Genomic DNA, 16,486 nt, shown 5'->3' with positions numbered 1-16,486 from the left:
GCTTGAAGTACTTCAGTTGTGTGTAATGAATCTAAAATATATGAAAGTCTAATGTTTATCAGAAGCCATCAGGTTAAAAAATATGCTAGCTCCGGCAGCATAAAATCCTCAAATTTGCCACAAAAGCATGAGGGCGGAGCCTTTGCTGTACTTCTGTAAACACCGCGACACGTGATGGCCTGTTACAGCGTTGTGAACGTAGCCAAAGTGTACAATACATTTTTCAATATAATAATGGTCAAACAATGTTCTTTAACTCTTTTGCAGTATTCCATGTTGAAAATCTATAGGCAAAAGCCAGGACAACTCAAAAGAGCAGTTTGTAGAGCGATTGTTTTATTTATTGACATGTCAAACCCCAGTTTCTTTTAGTATGTTACAGTTACACACTGATTTTTTTGTCAATTAATCAACAGTGGCATTAAAGTAAATACACTTCAGGTATGCAGGGCCGAACAAAAAGTCGACTTTTATCATTGTACACACACCCTAAACAACAAGTGCATGTATGAATGCCTAATATTTTTCAGAAACTAGATACCAATAAAAGGTTTAAACTGAGTCCAGGGTAAAAAGACAGAATGCACCATAATACAGGTGGGTCAGGCACTTCCATGATGAGGTTTAGGTTACCTGACCTCTGATGAGCTAGATTTGTGCTCAGGGCACATACCCTTAAGCAAGTTTAATTAGACCGGGATATTATATAGCATACAAGCAGACCTTCAATATATGGATATGTACATTCTTTTGCTGATACTGATCGTCCACACTCAAGTAGCAGGACTAGACACTGACATTATAATCTCAGCTCGTGATAAATCTAAGATGATGCAGCCTTTAGTTACTTACAAAGTCTCATTATGCCTTTCTTTTTTTGAGCATCTCAAGATACATTTGGAGTGACTTCTGGATTGCGTCTTTTGTGATGAAGCTCACAAAGTTTTGAATGTCGGCCTCTCTTTTGGATGTCAACTTGTCGACTGTTGGCTTCCTCATCATGGACTTGGTGATTTGTCTGGCATGGTCTGTAAAACGAGAAAGTAATTTGACCAGGGAAAGGCTTTTAAAGGTCAAATGGAGTATTCACACAACACGCTTTCAAGTTAGACATAGCAAGTTGTGATGAATTGATGCCCGTTTGCAGTTTTGTAAGTCAAAGCATTCGTACAGTGCTGCTCAAAAGTTTGTGAACCCCCTCAACATTTTGGAATTTTCTATTATTTCAACCTGATTTCCTAATCAATCAATTCAGTAGTTTTTTTTTTTGTTTTTTTAACAGTTGTGTTGTCGAGACTAAATTAAAAAGAGTTTTCATCAACTGATGTAGGTGCAAAATTGAACTGTTTGGTCACAACCAAAACCGCCATGTCTGGCGAAAAGTCAACACTGCATACCACCAAAAGAACCTTCTCCCAACAGTGAAGCATGGAGGTGGGAATGTCAAGATCTGGGCTTGCTTTTCATCCTCAGGACCTGGACAACTCCACATAGTCCAGGGAATCATGAATTCTGAGGAATATTGTCAAATCCTAGAACATAACCTGACGCCATCTGTTTTGAAGTTAAAGCTTGGCAGAAGGTGGATCATGCAACATGATAATGATCCAAAGCATTCCAGCAATACAACCAAGGAATGGCTGAAAAAGAAGAAGATTCGTGTTCTGGACTGGCCCAGTCAAAGTCCTGACCTAAATCCCATTGAAATGCTGTGGCGGGACCTGAAGCGAGCAGTTCATGCCAGACGCCCATCAAACCTCTCTCAACTGACTGCGTTCTGCAAGGAAGAATGGGCAAAAATCCCCCAAAGTAGATGTGAGAGGCTGATTAGTCACTACAGAAACCGTTTGGTTGAGGTAATCTCTGCAAAAGGAGGCGCAATATCCTATTAACTGAAGGGGTTCACATACTTTTGCACACATGATATCTGAGTTTTTCTTAAATCAACCACTTTTGTTAAATAAAGAATGACAATATAACTATTTCTTTTGTTTCAGTCCATTATTTGGAATGTCAGTATTGTGGATTTGGGTATAACTTAACATTTAATAAGGTTATTTTAGTTTTTTTTACAAAAAATCTGACCATCGCTGTGGGGTTCACAAACTTTCGAGCAGCACTGTATGAGGCACAAAATACGAATTTTTACTGGGAAATGGTGATACAAAGACACTTATTTCAAGCCTTTCACAAGCCAAATATACCGGCATGTGCTATTAGAATGTCTATGACACACCTGGAATGGCCAGCCACTTGGCCATTACTTGCTCCGATGTGGTCATGAGCTTATCTTCTGGTACTATCTGGTCCACCAGTCCTATCTTCAGAGCCTCTGTTGGGCTGTAGAGTAACCCGAGACCCAAGGCCATCTCAGTGGTCCGATGGCCTACTGTATTAACCATGGTGTCCTTAAACCTGTGAGCAGTAAAGCAAATATAGTGAAGAGTGACTTTCATCACCATTACAATGGTACAAACATGACACCAATACCAATACAAGTATCGGTACAGATAGAGCACTAAAATGACATTAGTATCTGGGAGTACTAAGAAATAACGCGCCGATGCATCGGCCATTAACACACAGACGGGTTTTGAAATAGTGAACCAAAAAATTGCATCGGTGCTTCACTAATTACTTAGACATTGGTCATACTGTTGCATTGTATTAAATCCTTACCAAAAAGGCGCCACTATGCCAAGCTGAGTCTCATTAAGGCCGATGCTGTACCGCGGGTTGTCAGCCATTATCCTATGGTCACATGTCATTGACATTAGACAGCCGCCTGCGGGACTGGAACCCTGTAGAATGAGGGCAAACTGAGAGTCAATATCTTTGCATTGGCCGAAATGAGTGAAAATGGGAGTTTTGCATCATAGTACACATACATTGATTGCAGCTATTGTGACCATGTTAGAGCTGTATAATTTCAGCCACATTTCCTGAACAGCTTTCCAGAATGCCCCACAGCTTTCAGGACTTTTACCATACATCTCCAAAATGTCCAGTCCAGCTGAGAAAACTTTAGGTAGACTCTGGATAACAAAAAAACACATTTGGGTAAAATGCGTGTTTTATGAATGATTAATTTAATTTTCAGAGGAATTGTGTATTGTACAGAGGTGATGATGAGGCCTCTGCAACTCTTGTCCATCTCTAGTTTCTCCAAGTTGATGCAAATCTCAGTGAGGAAGTCCAAACTGAGGCTGTTGACAGGAGGATTCTTCAGCTGCATAACGGCTACGCCTACAAAAAAAAAAAAAAGGATAAACATAACTATGCAAAGCTAAACTATACAGGGTCTCTGCAGGGTTCAACAAGCCGAATTTTAGACTTTAAAAGACTTTTTTAAGACCATAATGAATAAAATCTAAGACCCATTTCACAGAGATACCGTCAAAATACGTACAATAGATTTGAAGGAAAATTTGAGGCCCGGAAAGTACAGGTAGTCCTCAGGTTATGGACGAGTTCCGTCCCTATGCTGGCGACGTAACCCAAATTTCCGCGCAAGTCAGAATTAACCCTTTAACTACCCCTAAATCTAAAATAACTATCCATCCATCCATCCATCCATTATCTTCCGCTTATTCCGGGGTCGGGTCGCGGGGGCAGCAGCTTCAGCAGGGAAGCCCAGACTTCCCTCTCCCCAGCCACTTCAGCCAGCTCCTCCGGCGGGATTCCAAGGCGTTCCCAGGCCAGCCGAGCGACATAGTCTCTCCAGCGTGTCCTGGGTCGACCCCGGGGCCTCCCGCCGGTGGGGCATGCCCGGAACACCTCAAAATAACTATCCAAAGGTATTGTATTTTGTTTAATGATGGAGGATACACTGTCCTATGGTGGTAGCGTTGGGTCTGGCTGGACTGTCTGCCTTGTATGACCGAGGAGCAGACTCGTGGATAAAGGACAGCTGCGCTCTGGTTTGGCCCACATAAGGCTGTATGTTGTTTCAGCTAATATATGTTTGTGTATCCTTTGCATTTGTAATAAATTTTAGAGCTACAACTTGTGGAGTTATGTGTGAGCGATTTGCTATGAGAATTGTAAATATGTTAGCATTCGTAGCATTTAAGCTAGTAGACTTTTTTTTAGGCAAATTAGGTGAATTTAATCTACTAAATTTACATATTGATCAGACAAGATGGACGTTTGAAGACCAATTGTTTTGTGTCGAGTTTTTTATTGTTAAAACAAGTCTTTTTGAACATAAGTGTACATACAGTGCCTTGCAAAAGTATTCGGCCCCCCTTGAATCTTTCACATTTCAGGCTTCAAACATAAAGATATGAAATTTAATTTTTTTTGTCAAGAATCAACAACAAGTGGGACACAATCGTGAAGTGGAACAACATTTAGTGGATAATTTAAACTTTTTTAACAAATAAAAAACTGAAAAGTGGGGCATGCAATATTATTCGGCACCTTTACTTTCAGTGCAGCCAACTCACTCCAGAAGTTCAGTGAGGATCTCTGAATGATCCAATGTTGTCCTAGATGACCGATGATGATAAATAGAATCCAACTGTGTGTAATCAAGTCTCCGTATAAATGCACCTGCTCTGTGATAGTCTCAGGGTTCTGTTTAAAGTGCAGAGAGCATTATGAAAACCAAGGAACACACCAGGCAGGTCCGAGATACTGTTGTGGAGAAGTTTAAAGCCGGATTTGGATACATAAAGATTTCCCAAGCTTTAAAGATCTCAAGGAGCACTGTGCAAGCCATCATATTGAAATAGAAAGAGCATCAGACCACTGCAAATCTACCAAGACCCGGCCGTCCTTCCAAACTTTCTTCTCAAACAATGAGAAAACTGATCAGAGATGCAGCCAAGAGGCCCATGATCACTCTGGATGAACTGCAGAGATCTACAGCTGAGGTGGGAGAGTCTGTCCATAGGACAACAATCAGTCGTACACTGCACAAACCTGGCCTTTGTGGAAGAGTGGCAAGAAGAAAGCCATTTCTCAAAGATATCCATAAAAAGTCTCGTTTAAAGTTTGCCACAAGCCACCTGGGAGACACACCAAACATGTGGAAGAAGGTGCTCTGGTCAGATGAAACCAAAACTGAACTTTTTGGCCACAATGCAAAACGATATGTTTGGCGTAAAAGCAACACAGCTCATCACCCTGAACACACCATCCCCACTGTCAAACATGGTGGTGGCAGCATCATGGTTTGGGCCTGCTTTTCTTCAGCAGGGACAGGGAAGATGGTTAAAATTGACGGGAAGATGGATGCAGCCAAATACAGGAACATTCTGGAAGAAAACCTGTTGGTATCTGCACAAGACCTGAGACTGGGATGGAGATTTATCTTCCAACAGGACAATGATCCAAAACATAAAGCCAAATCTACAATGGAATGGTTAAAAAATAAACGTATTCAGGTGTTAGAATGGCCAAGTCAAAGTCCAGACCTGAATCCAATCGAGAATCTGTGGAAAGAGCTGAAGACTGCTGTTCACAAACACTCTCCATCCAACCTCACTGAGCTCGAGCTGTTTTGCAAGGAAGAATAGGCAAGAATGTCAGTCTCTCGATGTGCAAAACTGATAGAAACATACCCCAAGCGACTTGCAGCTGTAATTGGAGCAAAAGGTGGCGCTACAAAGTATTAACGCAAGGGGGCCGAATAATATTACACGCCCCACTTTTCAGTTTTTTATTTGTTAAAAAAGTTTAAATTATCCAATAAATTTTGTTCCACTTCACGATTGTGTCCCACTTGTTGTTGATTCTTGACAAAAAATTAAAATTTTATATCTTTATGTTTGAAGCCTGAAATGTGGCGAAAGGTTGCAAGGTTCAAGGGGGCCGAAAACTTTTGCAAGGCACTGTATGTGTGTTACAGCTTTACAAATTGTCAAAAGTGAAGGAATTAAACAGCTTCAAAAACCACAATTGCCTTTTTTGCTGTCTGTCAAGCTGAACTTCTTCACATTTGGTGAGGACAGAATATGTCATATTGATAAAGTAAAAAAAAAAGATACAGTGAGGTGAAATACGGTACTGTTTACATGACTAAGAAAAAAAAAAAAAAGACAAAATGGCGGACGAGACTCTGGTGTCGTAAAGTCAAAAATCATATAAGTCAAGTGCGTCGTAACCTAGGGACTACCTGTATATGAATTTATTCCTGGCTCTTTCACACTGTGATATAATTGAGCACGAAGTACTACTAGTAATAGTAGTAGTAGTAAATTAACGTCCACAGATTTTTAAGATCTTTCAAAATTGTGTATAAGACCTTTTATGCTATTTTAAAAGAATTTTAGATATTAAATTGTTGGGTCTAAACTTAATACTTGAACTAAGAAAATAAGAAAAGACCTGAGGGAGGACGGAGAGAGAATCAGAACGGAGAGATACGTTTTTACGCTGACGGCCGTCAGGAGGAAGGTTGATGCGGAGCGGGTGGCTCACAACAAGCTTCTCTAACCTCCCCCTGAGGAACGCAGCCTTTTATTGAAAAGTGGGAGAGCATTCATTGCACATGCGTAAGTTTTGTTTTATCGAAAAATAGCTGTTATTGTATCATTTACTGAGAACAGAAACCAGAATGAAACATTATGGTGACGTTTACTGAAAACAGAAACCTTACTCTTTTCATTGTGTAAGCACTAAAGCACAAGTGAATAGACTGTTATATGAGAAAACATAATCATAACACCTAGTTTTAAACACACATAATTGCATTAATTATTGTAAATACTGTTAGTGTGCAAAAGCATTAAAGCACATCTTACATAAATTCATATAATTGGATTTAAGACTTTTTTTTTTTTTTTTTTTTACTTTTTAAGACCCCGCGGCTATATAGTGACAGCACAGACCGTTAAATAGCAGATGTTCAATCCATTTAAAGTTGGAGGGACAGCAACCAATGAATATATGTTCATTCGCTGCCACGCGTCCAGTTCAAATGAATTGGATGTCCACAAGTGACAAACTCATTTAAATTCACATCAATAAGGGGGAGATTGACACATGGGATATTTGTGTGTAATCATATTAATTTAATGCTAAATTTCATTAGCCATTGAATAGTGTATTCCATTGTATGATAACATGAAGATTCCCGGCGCATTCAGAAAACAAAATATATTTTGCCTTTTAATGCTCAGTATCTGTAATTTAGTGTCGTTTAGTGTTACAGTTTACCTCAGAGTGTAAAAAAAACATCTTAAAAACTATCAACATGGGAGTCCTTTTGAGGGACTGTTCAAAATGTTCCAAAAATATTCATTAGCACCATGTAATGTTCAAATACCAGAAAATATGAAACGGCTGATCTCAATTGATCAATGACTGAACTCAATTTTTTTTTTCGATCTACGATCTTGATTTTAAAAGTCGCCCAACCCTGAATCAAGACATTACAAAGACCACAAATTAAAGTTAAACCTGATCATGGCCACGCTTTAGGGCTATCAAAGATCACCTGATTTCTGGTCAAAATCTACTGTAATTCTTGACGATGTAGAGTTGCTCCTCTGCTGAGAAGAAAGCACGGTCGATGCACACAATCTGACTTGCCCATGACCATGGCGGCTGCTTGAGGACAGCTGGGAAAAAATGCCTGCACATACAATCAAAAACAACATGAAACATAAAATCTATTAAACTCAAATCAATATGTAGACTGAACAGGAACCCTCGCCCCTTTCTTACTTCATAAGGGACAACGCAGCATGACACTGAAACACTTAAATCACTTTCCCCTCAGTTTGCCATCACCACAAGTCAAACCCACCAATAGGAGGACATTTCGATCTAATTATACATTCGGCCAAAATGTGTAATTGAAGAAAAAACAAGTTTCGCTGCAGGAAGTCTGAGTATTATAAGGCTATATAAGGCACTCATTGGCTTCCATTGACGGCACAAGACGTCCAATCCATTTTACGGAACATTCTCTCATTCACTTCAACCAGTCAAAATGGATTGGACATCCAGCACTAAAGGTGGGAATCTTGGGTTACCTAGCAATTCCATTACAATTTAGAGGCTACTATTCGATTTAGGGCTGTCCCAAACGACTAATTTTTTCCCGATTAGTCAGCCGACTATTTTTACGATTAGTCGACTAATCTAATCATTTTTAAAAAATATTTTTTGTTTTTGTTTACCAATTTAGCAATGAAATTTTTGTTGACGCTTATCAATTCACAAAAAAACATATTGGAACACTTAAATTATTTATTAAAGTACAAATAAACACATAAATAATAATAACTCACAAATAAACAATGAGTTCAAATGCTGATAGAATTAACTAGTGTAGCATCCCGATTGAAAAGGTGGTCTCTTAAACTGATGGTTTACAACTTTTATTCCATCCTTGATGTAATCACACTAAGAGCTATGGTGCACACAAATAAAACAACACAATTAGAAATTAACAAAAACTTTTCACCTTTTTCCTTTTAAACCTTATTTATATATCAATGAATTGCCTTTACCTTAATTTATTACCTTATCATTGACAATCTCTCCCTTGAGTGCAATCACTGTATATATTGTGTATATTTATGACCTTTTAACCTTATATAATTTTCTATACCATAAAATAAACCATAACATGAAATAAACCTTTCAGTTAGAATTAAGGACAATTCTAATAGCATTTATAGGCCCATTGTCAATGAAACATTATTATTCAGTAAGGCGACGGCACCCTCTGGTGTACAAAAAAATGAGACAAAAAAAAACAAAAAAACAATTACAAACGGTGACGGCGCTTGAGGTGTTTATTCACGGCCGACGTGCAGCCAAGCTTGGCATTGAAGAGACAGGACAGAAGAGTGTACCCTCCGTTGTTTCTTTGTAATAAATCAATGTTTTGGACACTGGTGCGCTTTTTTTTTGTCTTTGTGCCGCTTTCCCCGCTTGCATACAGAGCATCCGACATTCTGAACTTTCCACGCATGTATTTTTTTTAACCCTTCATTAACCGTCGACGGGATGTTGTGCTGTCGACTAGTCGGGACAGCTCTAATTCGATTATGAATCAATTATTTATGCACCCCACCCCCCCAATTAGCTGCTTTTAAATGTTTGGTACAATAATTACAGATACTGTACAAAAATTCTCTCAGGCTTAAATAAACTACTATTTTACTATGAAGTTAACTGTTCAAAACAGTAAATAAAATACTCAAGTCCCCATTCTGTAACAGCAGCTTTAAACTACATTCAATCAATTTAATGTTGTGAATCAACTGTTAAGGTTGTTAAAATTGCTCCCGTTATTCCACAATTTCCCTATGTCTACTTTCGACATGTTAAAGTTTTAAAACTGTTTCATCCTTAAAGATAGATTCAAGTCAAGATTTTTCTGATTTAGGAGTATTTTATATAAAAAGTTAATTAGGTTCGCTCATAAGGCTTGCTACAACAGCCTTTCAGAGAAGTCTACAGCTTTAAGATGGCGGCTGTTTACCAACGCCGGAAAGTCCATCATTTCGCATGTAGTTCTATATACATGTGCTCACGTCGCCGAGTCCGTCATTTCGCATCTAGTTCTACATACATTCGATATCTACCGTAGCATTATGTGGATGTAGTTTGTAGCAACGTGGGCGTTGTTTGAAGCGGCTGTCGACCGCAGTCAGGTATTATTGTTTTTTTGTTTTTTTTATCTAGCGGCATAAGTTGTCGGTCCGTTCCTCATTGCGCCGCGAAGACCGCGCTGACTGTGTTTTAGTTCCGCTTTATTTGGCAAATTTCAATACTCGGAATTTGGATGTTTGTGAACCATTCTCGAATCTTCCACGACCGAATCTCGAATAATCTAAGAATCGGAAATTTCGCAAGCCTCTATCCAGCACCGTCAATAGCACTGAAAGATGAAAGCATTCACTGCCAGTCTGTACATCTTTAACCCTTTCTAGACAAGTTTCCGAGGTACTTCCGCATTTCTGCCCGCAACTTCCGTTTTACACTTTGTCCATCCAAAATAACAGTGGAGATATACACCTACGCATTGTAGCTACTAGCTAGTCGCTGATCAAAACATTCCACTACCAACCATATATATATATATATATATATATATATCAGGGGTCGCGTTAACCGGATATTTTCCGTCGTTGACCGGTTTTTTAAAACGGTGACGGAAAAAACTGACGTCCGTCCGTCATTTTGACAGGTTGCAATTCACACCCCAGACCACAGGGTGGCGATATTAATTAACTATTGTCTCTCTTAATGCATGACGTCGTTGGCTCTTCTGTCAGAATATTGTAGCGTCACCGGGGTCTGGCGGCGGCACCGTGATTGACACATCAACGCGAGGTTCTTATTGGTGCACCCGGTGTGCCAGCGCGTCATCCAATTGATGGACAAGATTGCCGCCCAATCACATGATGCCACAACTCCGCCCCCCTGACTGGAGCCGCCATATTGTGTGTCAGCTGTTCATGTTTACCGCTACGTACATGCCTCCTATTACGGCGTGTTTTTCTGCTCGTTAATATTAATAATCAAAATGGTGAAGGCGTGTGTGGCGGTTGGTTGCTGTAACAGAAAAGATAGACGGAGAGACTTGAAGTTCTACCGTATTCTGAGAGACCCGGGAGGATGAGAGCGAGATGGACTGCTGTAATTCGACAAGAAATCTGGGCACCAAACGATCACCACAGACTATGTAGTAGTCATTTTATATCTGGTAAGATGCATTTAATATATATTTAGAAGATTTTGAGCTGACAACCACAATTAAGATCATTGTGTGACGTTGGTGATTGGGGTCTATATCGTTGCCTCTTTTTCTTTGGGGGCGGAGTTGTTGGCGGTAAGCAGAGTAAAAAGGGAGAAAAATACCACGACTCCCGTGTCTAATTTTTCGCCGCCAAGCAAGCGTTACAATATTAATTAAAAATGAATGAAAACTAAATACTATTGAATATGTCATTATCATTTTAAAAATTTAAGTGACCGGTAAAAATAGACTATGACCGGATTTTTATGACCCTGTCAGTCAAAATGACAGACAACGAAAATGTCTAGCGCAACCTCTGATATATATATATATGCGCTTCCAGAAGTTCACGCAGAGGACAGAAAGTCTTGGAGTCTCATCTACGTCGTGCTGAATCCATTTTTGGAGATTATGTGTGTTTGTCTGGTTTGATTTAGCAGTTTTAACTTTGTCAACACACCGCTTACTTCCACCGCACTTCATGTTTTTCTGTCTAAACCGGAGGTTCGGAGCAGAAATTGTCAAAGATGGTGCCGCCCATGTTTCGCGGAAACTTGTCAATAGGACACATACTATATATTTTATAAACCAACTTTAGTGTTAATAGGGGCCAAAACAAGTTTATTTCTAACAGAAATGCCATGCCAACAAGTAAACGACACAGAAATGTACAAAAATCAACAAGACGCGACCTGGGGATGCCCCAAAATTAACAGGGAATGACCGTAAATGCACCAAAATTGAAATGGAAGTGAACCGCAGAACTTTACCAACCAGCGGAGCAAAGCATTTCAAAGATTTATGAATGTATTCATGTATTTAGGTAATGACATTGAAGTGAGGTTTGTTAAATTACAAAAAATAGTTACTTGCTCTAATAAGGGTGTCTAAATTTTTTAAACTACCAAAATGAATGAATGAATTAATGTCTAGAAGAAAATTACCGACAATAACATTGCAACTGTCGTTTGAATGGAAAACAGGACAGAACCCTCTGTGACCTTTGCCCCACTTTTTCTGCAACAGATAACACTACTAGCAGCTATTTGATTTACAGTCAGTCAACAACCGATTGAGGTTCAGGCATTTGATATCACAGATCCGCTGCAATAAGACACAATACGCGTGACTTACCCGATAAAGCATACTTATTTCTCCAAGCTGTTCGAAACGCCATTTCTTTGTCTGCAGCTGGTTGACGAGGAAGGAATCAGGAGACTTTCTGGGACAGCGCTTTGACGATTTAGTGGACAGATTGGGTAATTACAATTTACAAAGACGAGAAGCGGATAAACGAACGTTCATTCGCCCATCCCATTGCAAATTGGACGTCTGGCATCGTCAATGGCAGTTATAAATTAACCAGGCAGTGAACCTAAAATGCCCAAAAATTAATAGGAAGGGACCGAAAAATATATTGTTTTTTAAATTTATTTATGTTTGCATCAAGGGCGTAGGTTTGCATAGGGACGGTAGGGACACAACACTATCAAATTTTCAGGATGCTGAAATTGTACCCACCAACTTTAAAGCAACGTTATTTGCATTATATAAAGACTTCAGTTATATAGGTCATTTAGATTGTCTTCCCATATACTAGTATGTTGTAAGGATATAATCAGGGGTGCACATAATTTTTTTGCCCAGGTTCTCAGAGGAGGACCTGGAGATGTGACTTGGTCCTCATTGAGCTTGAGAGCCGACCCGCCTGATGCGATAAATTTATGACAAGCTTTACTTAGAGCCAATTAACTTTAATTAATTATATTAACAATTAATGCTTGATTAACATCAACTGTCACAACAAAATTGCCATTACTTTGAAGTGAAATGTAAAGAAATAAGAAGCACCAATTCAAAATAAAGGGCATTATGCGGCTCCCACATTAACTCCAAGCCTTTTTAAAAGTGGGATGTCCTCCTCATAAGACCTCATTGAACGTGCATGTTTAGCTTTGTAAAATGCGAGCAAAAACACGTTTGTCATGTCATGTCGCTGTTCATTACCTTTATTCCTCCACTTGTCCATAGGGCGAGTGGGGTCCTGTTTGACATCGATAGTTTGCTTAATTGCCACATGCTCTCTGTTTTTTTCGTGCTTTTCAAAGTTTGGATGGCTGAAATTCTTTGACCCTACATAAAAAGCGCTGCTCTTATCAGCGACATTGGGATTCTCACGGCACATTTTGTACCGCATTTCCGTGCGAGCATCATTTGCTTCTAGCCACGGTACCTCCTGTAGCCACTTTTCAGCAAAAGTCCTTTTTTTTCGGTAGCTCCGGTGACGTCTCTGTCGTCTGTCTGTCTTTTGACGGGGGTGGAGGAACACGGAAGTAACTCAGCGTGGCCTGCCTCTTCAAAATTTTGAGAAGTTATTTTCTCGTGTCCGCCGCAAATACAGTGGTCAGCCATCGGTACGCAAAAGCGTATGGAAGCCGTTGAGGGCCAGCGCATTTGTCTACGTCCAGTACGCATGCGCGCATGCGGACCACTTATGTGCGCCCCTGGATATAATTAAATTGACCCTACCATTATTAAGTGAATTACAGTACTTTCATTATGTTCAAACTTAAATTGACCCCTTTTCACTTGCTGATGTGCCAGTCCATTTTTTCCCCTCAAAAGCACGTTTGATTGGCTGATGACTTGACCCCCCCCCCCCACACACACACACACATATTCACAGCCCGACAGAAATACAGCATGCCACCTCCTCCGCCTCCTTTCAAAGACAAGGGATATTAGAAGTCTTTTTCCACCAGTAGCAGCCACAGTAAGTAATGTACGAAGATGTCAATGTTGTGGAAGTGGGGAACACACCACAAATTTTGCTATTGAAAGTCCGTGTGAATTTCTCGAACTCCAGGAGGAAGCTGCGTTGAGAGAAATATCCTCGTTTATGTTTTCTACTGTTAACGTTAATTAAACTGTATGAAATGTGGTGAACTAAGGGGGTAATGCATGTTAACATAATTTGTGTTGAAATATTGCAATTTAAATTTGCTAATAAAATCTAAAAAGTTTTCAAACTGTTTCTTTAGTAGTTTTTGAAAACAAGGGTTTGAATCGAACAGTGTATCACATGAACCAATACATATGAAAGTTAGTATAAGTTAATACATATTTATTTTGCATTGATCATTTAGCCGATCAATTAATTATGTTCATATTGGTGATAAATGTAGCCCTGACCCCCATTCACCCAGTCTGTTTAGTCTTATAAATGTTCAGTCCCCAACTAAAAGTGTACATGCAGGTTAACCAATGTTGAGACCAAACCTACGCGCTTGGTTTGCATGCATTTTTGATCTGCGGTGGGAAGTGGCATTTTTGGATCCGCGTGCAGGGTATTGTTTCTGGCGGAAAAAATTCAAGAAGAGCCAAAATAAATCTTATATGTGCCAAATTAACTATCCAAGAATGTTTTTTTTTGCCTTGTATAAGCATGCTTTTTGATAACCTAGTACGCATAACACAATTCTACTGCGAGAAACAGCGAAAGGGTGCAGTGGACACTTTCACCACTGGATGATGCTGTAATCAAAATTTCACTTGACATATATACACCCACCGGCCACTTTATTAGGTACACCATGCTAGTAACGGGTTGGAACCCCTTTTGCCTTCAGAACTGCCTCAATTCTTCGTGGCATAGATTCAACAAGGTGCTGGAAGCATTCCTCAGAGAGTTTGGTCCATATTGACATGATAGCATCACACAGTTGGTGCAGATTTGTCGGCTGCACATCCATGATGCGAATCTCCCGTTCCACAACATCCCAAAGATGCTCTATTGGATTGAGATCTGATGACTGCGGAGGCCATTTGAGTACAGTGAACTCATTGTCATGTTCAATAAACCAGCCTGAGATGATTCCAGCTTTATGACATGGCGCATTATCCTGCTGAAAGTAGCCATCAGACGTTGGGTACATCGTGGTCATAAAGGGATGGACATGGTCAGCAACAATACTCAGGTAGGCTGTGGCGTTCCAGCGATGTTCAATTGGTACCAAGGGGCCCAAAGAGTGCCAAGAAAATATTCCCCACACCATTACACCACCACTAGCCTGAACCGTTGATACAAGGCAGGATGGATCCATGCTTTCATGTTGTTGACGCCAAATTCTGACCCTACCATCCGAATGTCGCAGCAGAAATCGAGACTCATCAGACCAGGCAACGTTTTCCAATCTTCTATTGTCAAATTTCGATGAGCTTGTGCAAATTGTAGCTTCAGTTTCCTGTTCTTAGCTGAAAGGAGTGGCACCCGGCGTGGTCTTCTGCTGCTGTAGCCCATTTGCCTCAAAGTTCAACGTACAACGTTCAACCGTTTTGGAAGGTACACAAATGCAGCAAACTTTATATTAAGATAGCAATATAAGCGATATTGTGCTGTATCACACTGTAGATTTTCATATCGCACTAAAACATTGAGGCCAAGTTGGAAAATCTCAGAACTAAAATATTTTTCAAGCAGGTCGATAAAAGGAATAATCAGGTCAGGCTAGTCAAACAGACTATTCTAGGAATTTAATTGCTTGCAAAAAGATTCCTATACCAAATATTTATTTATCAGTATCAGTATATAGTGATCCCTCACTACTTCGTGCTTCAAAATTCACACCCTCAGTCCATCGCGGATTTATTTTTCAATTAAAAGATAAATAGGGAATAAATACAGATGAGCTGTCCCGAACCAATCGTGTAGTCCCACTCTCCTTGCCTCCCTCAAACTCCCTGCTCTTTGATGGTGCACTTAAGTTTCTTTTTAAAGTTAACGATGACTGACAGACGGTTAATGTTTGATCTTGCCAGAGAATCGAACTTCAAAGCGCCGCATGCGTCAATCATCGTTTAACTTGTGAAACAGTTGCTGTGGCAACTCATTGTGTGTAAGTGAGCAGCTTGAGCGGATTTGAGTGGACTCACTCAATGAAGCATTTAATAAAGCCAAGCATATTTGTTAGCTGCTGCCCCTGCGACCTGACCGCGAATTAAGCGGTGATGATGGATGGATGGATAGATGGTTGCTTAAAAACCATAAGTTTTTTTTTGTTTTTTTTTTATTATACTTTGGGGGAAATAAGTGAAAAAACATGTCTTATATATTTATCTCTTTCCAATGATAAATCTGAATTAATATATTGAACACACACAAAAAAAAATTTTGGGGGGGCGGTGCTACTTCGCGGTTTTTCACTTATCGCGGCGGGTTCTGGTCTGGTCCCCATCAACCGCGAAAAACGAGGGCTCATTGTAAGTCTCTGTACTAATTCATTTGTGTCCCCCAGGTTGCAATTTACACTAATTCACAAAAAATCATAATCATTAGCCTGTTATGTTTAATGAACAGTACAATTTATTGCACTCCTCAGGGCACAACATCTCACCACAGTGAACCTTTTTTTTTTTTAATCACATTCTCTAAATAGTATCCATGCATTTATGAAATGGCTCTTGCTTGGTGGGCAACACTAAGTACTACTGTGAGAACCTAGGAAGAAATATGCATTTTCATTTATTCTCTGCACTCTCTCTGGGTGTGTGTAACATCACATAACAATGGCATAATTAGCAAAAACAAAGCAGCACTTCACATCACACAGTTCAGTAGGGAAATCAGCGGCGTGTATCTGGCTTACTGATACAAATTCAATAAAGTCTTGTTGCATTTTAGTGGACCTTAACTCCATTTAGGAGGAAAGTATGTCAATGGAATTAAGAACTCAATTAATTCAGTATCACCTCGGTGCAATTTGGACACTCATCATTGAATTA

At 39.7% G+C, this 16,486-nt stretch overlaps 1 protein-coding gene across 1 annotated transcript; it reads right to left on the bottom strand.

The window, feature by feature from the left end:
• eci1 (enoyl-CoA delta isomerase 1) lies at window positions 1–11,932 on the bottom strand. Its single transcript, XM_057817838.1, has 7 exons — window positions 11,840–11,932; window positions 7,445–7,582; window positions 3,119–3,246; window positions 2,889–3,035; window positions 2,680–2,801; window positions 2,237–2,415; window positions 1–1,028 (listed from the first exon to the last, which is right to left on the bottom strand). Exons 1-7 carry the CDS (start codon window positions 11,880–11,882, stop codon window positions 862–864), a joined length of 924 nt encoding a protein of 307 aa, XP_057673821.1. The 5' UTR covers window positions 11,883–11,932; the 3' UTR covers window positions 1–861.
• Between the last annotated feature and the right edge of the window lie 4,554 nt (window positions 11,933–16,486).

The sequence above is a fragment of the Corythoichthys intestinalis genome, chromosome 16 (genome assembly GCF_030265065.1).
Source record: "Corythoichthys intestinalis isolate RoL2023-P3 chromosome 16, ASM3026506v1, whole genome shotgun sequence".
In the NCBI taxonomy this organism is placed as follows: domain Eukaryota; kingdom Metazoa; phylum Chordata; class Actinopteri; order Syngnathiformes; family Syngnathidae; genus Corythoichthys; species Corythoichthys intestinalis.
Note: the sequence above shows the minus strand (reverse complement) of the source record. Positions and strands in the feature narration are given on the sequence as shown.

What these genes read in the sequence shown, in the direction of transcription:
- eci1 (XM_057817838.1), bottom strand. Translation starts at nt 11,882, where the DNA reads ATGGCGTTTCGAACAGCTTGGAGAAATAAGTATGCTTTATCGG. An exon ending in AGATTTTGACCAGAAATCAG is followed by an intron (nt 3,247 to 7,444) that starts GTGATCTTTGAT and finishes TTTTTTTTGTAG; the next exon opens with GCGTAGCCGTTATGCAGCTG. An exon ending in GGCATAGTGGCGCCTTTTTG is followed by an intron (nt 2,416 to 2,679) that starts GTAAGGATTTAA and finishes TACTGCTCACAG; the next exon opens with GTTTAAGGACACCATGGTTA.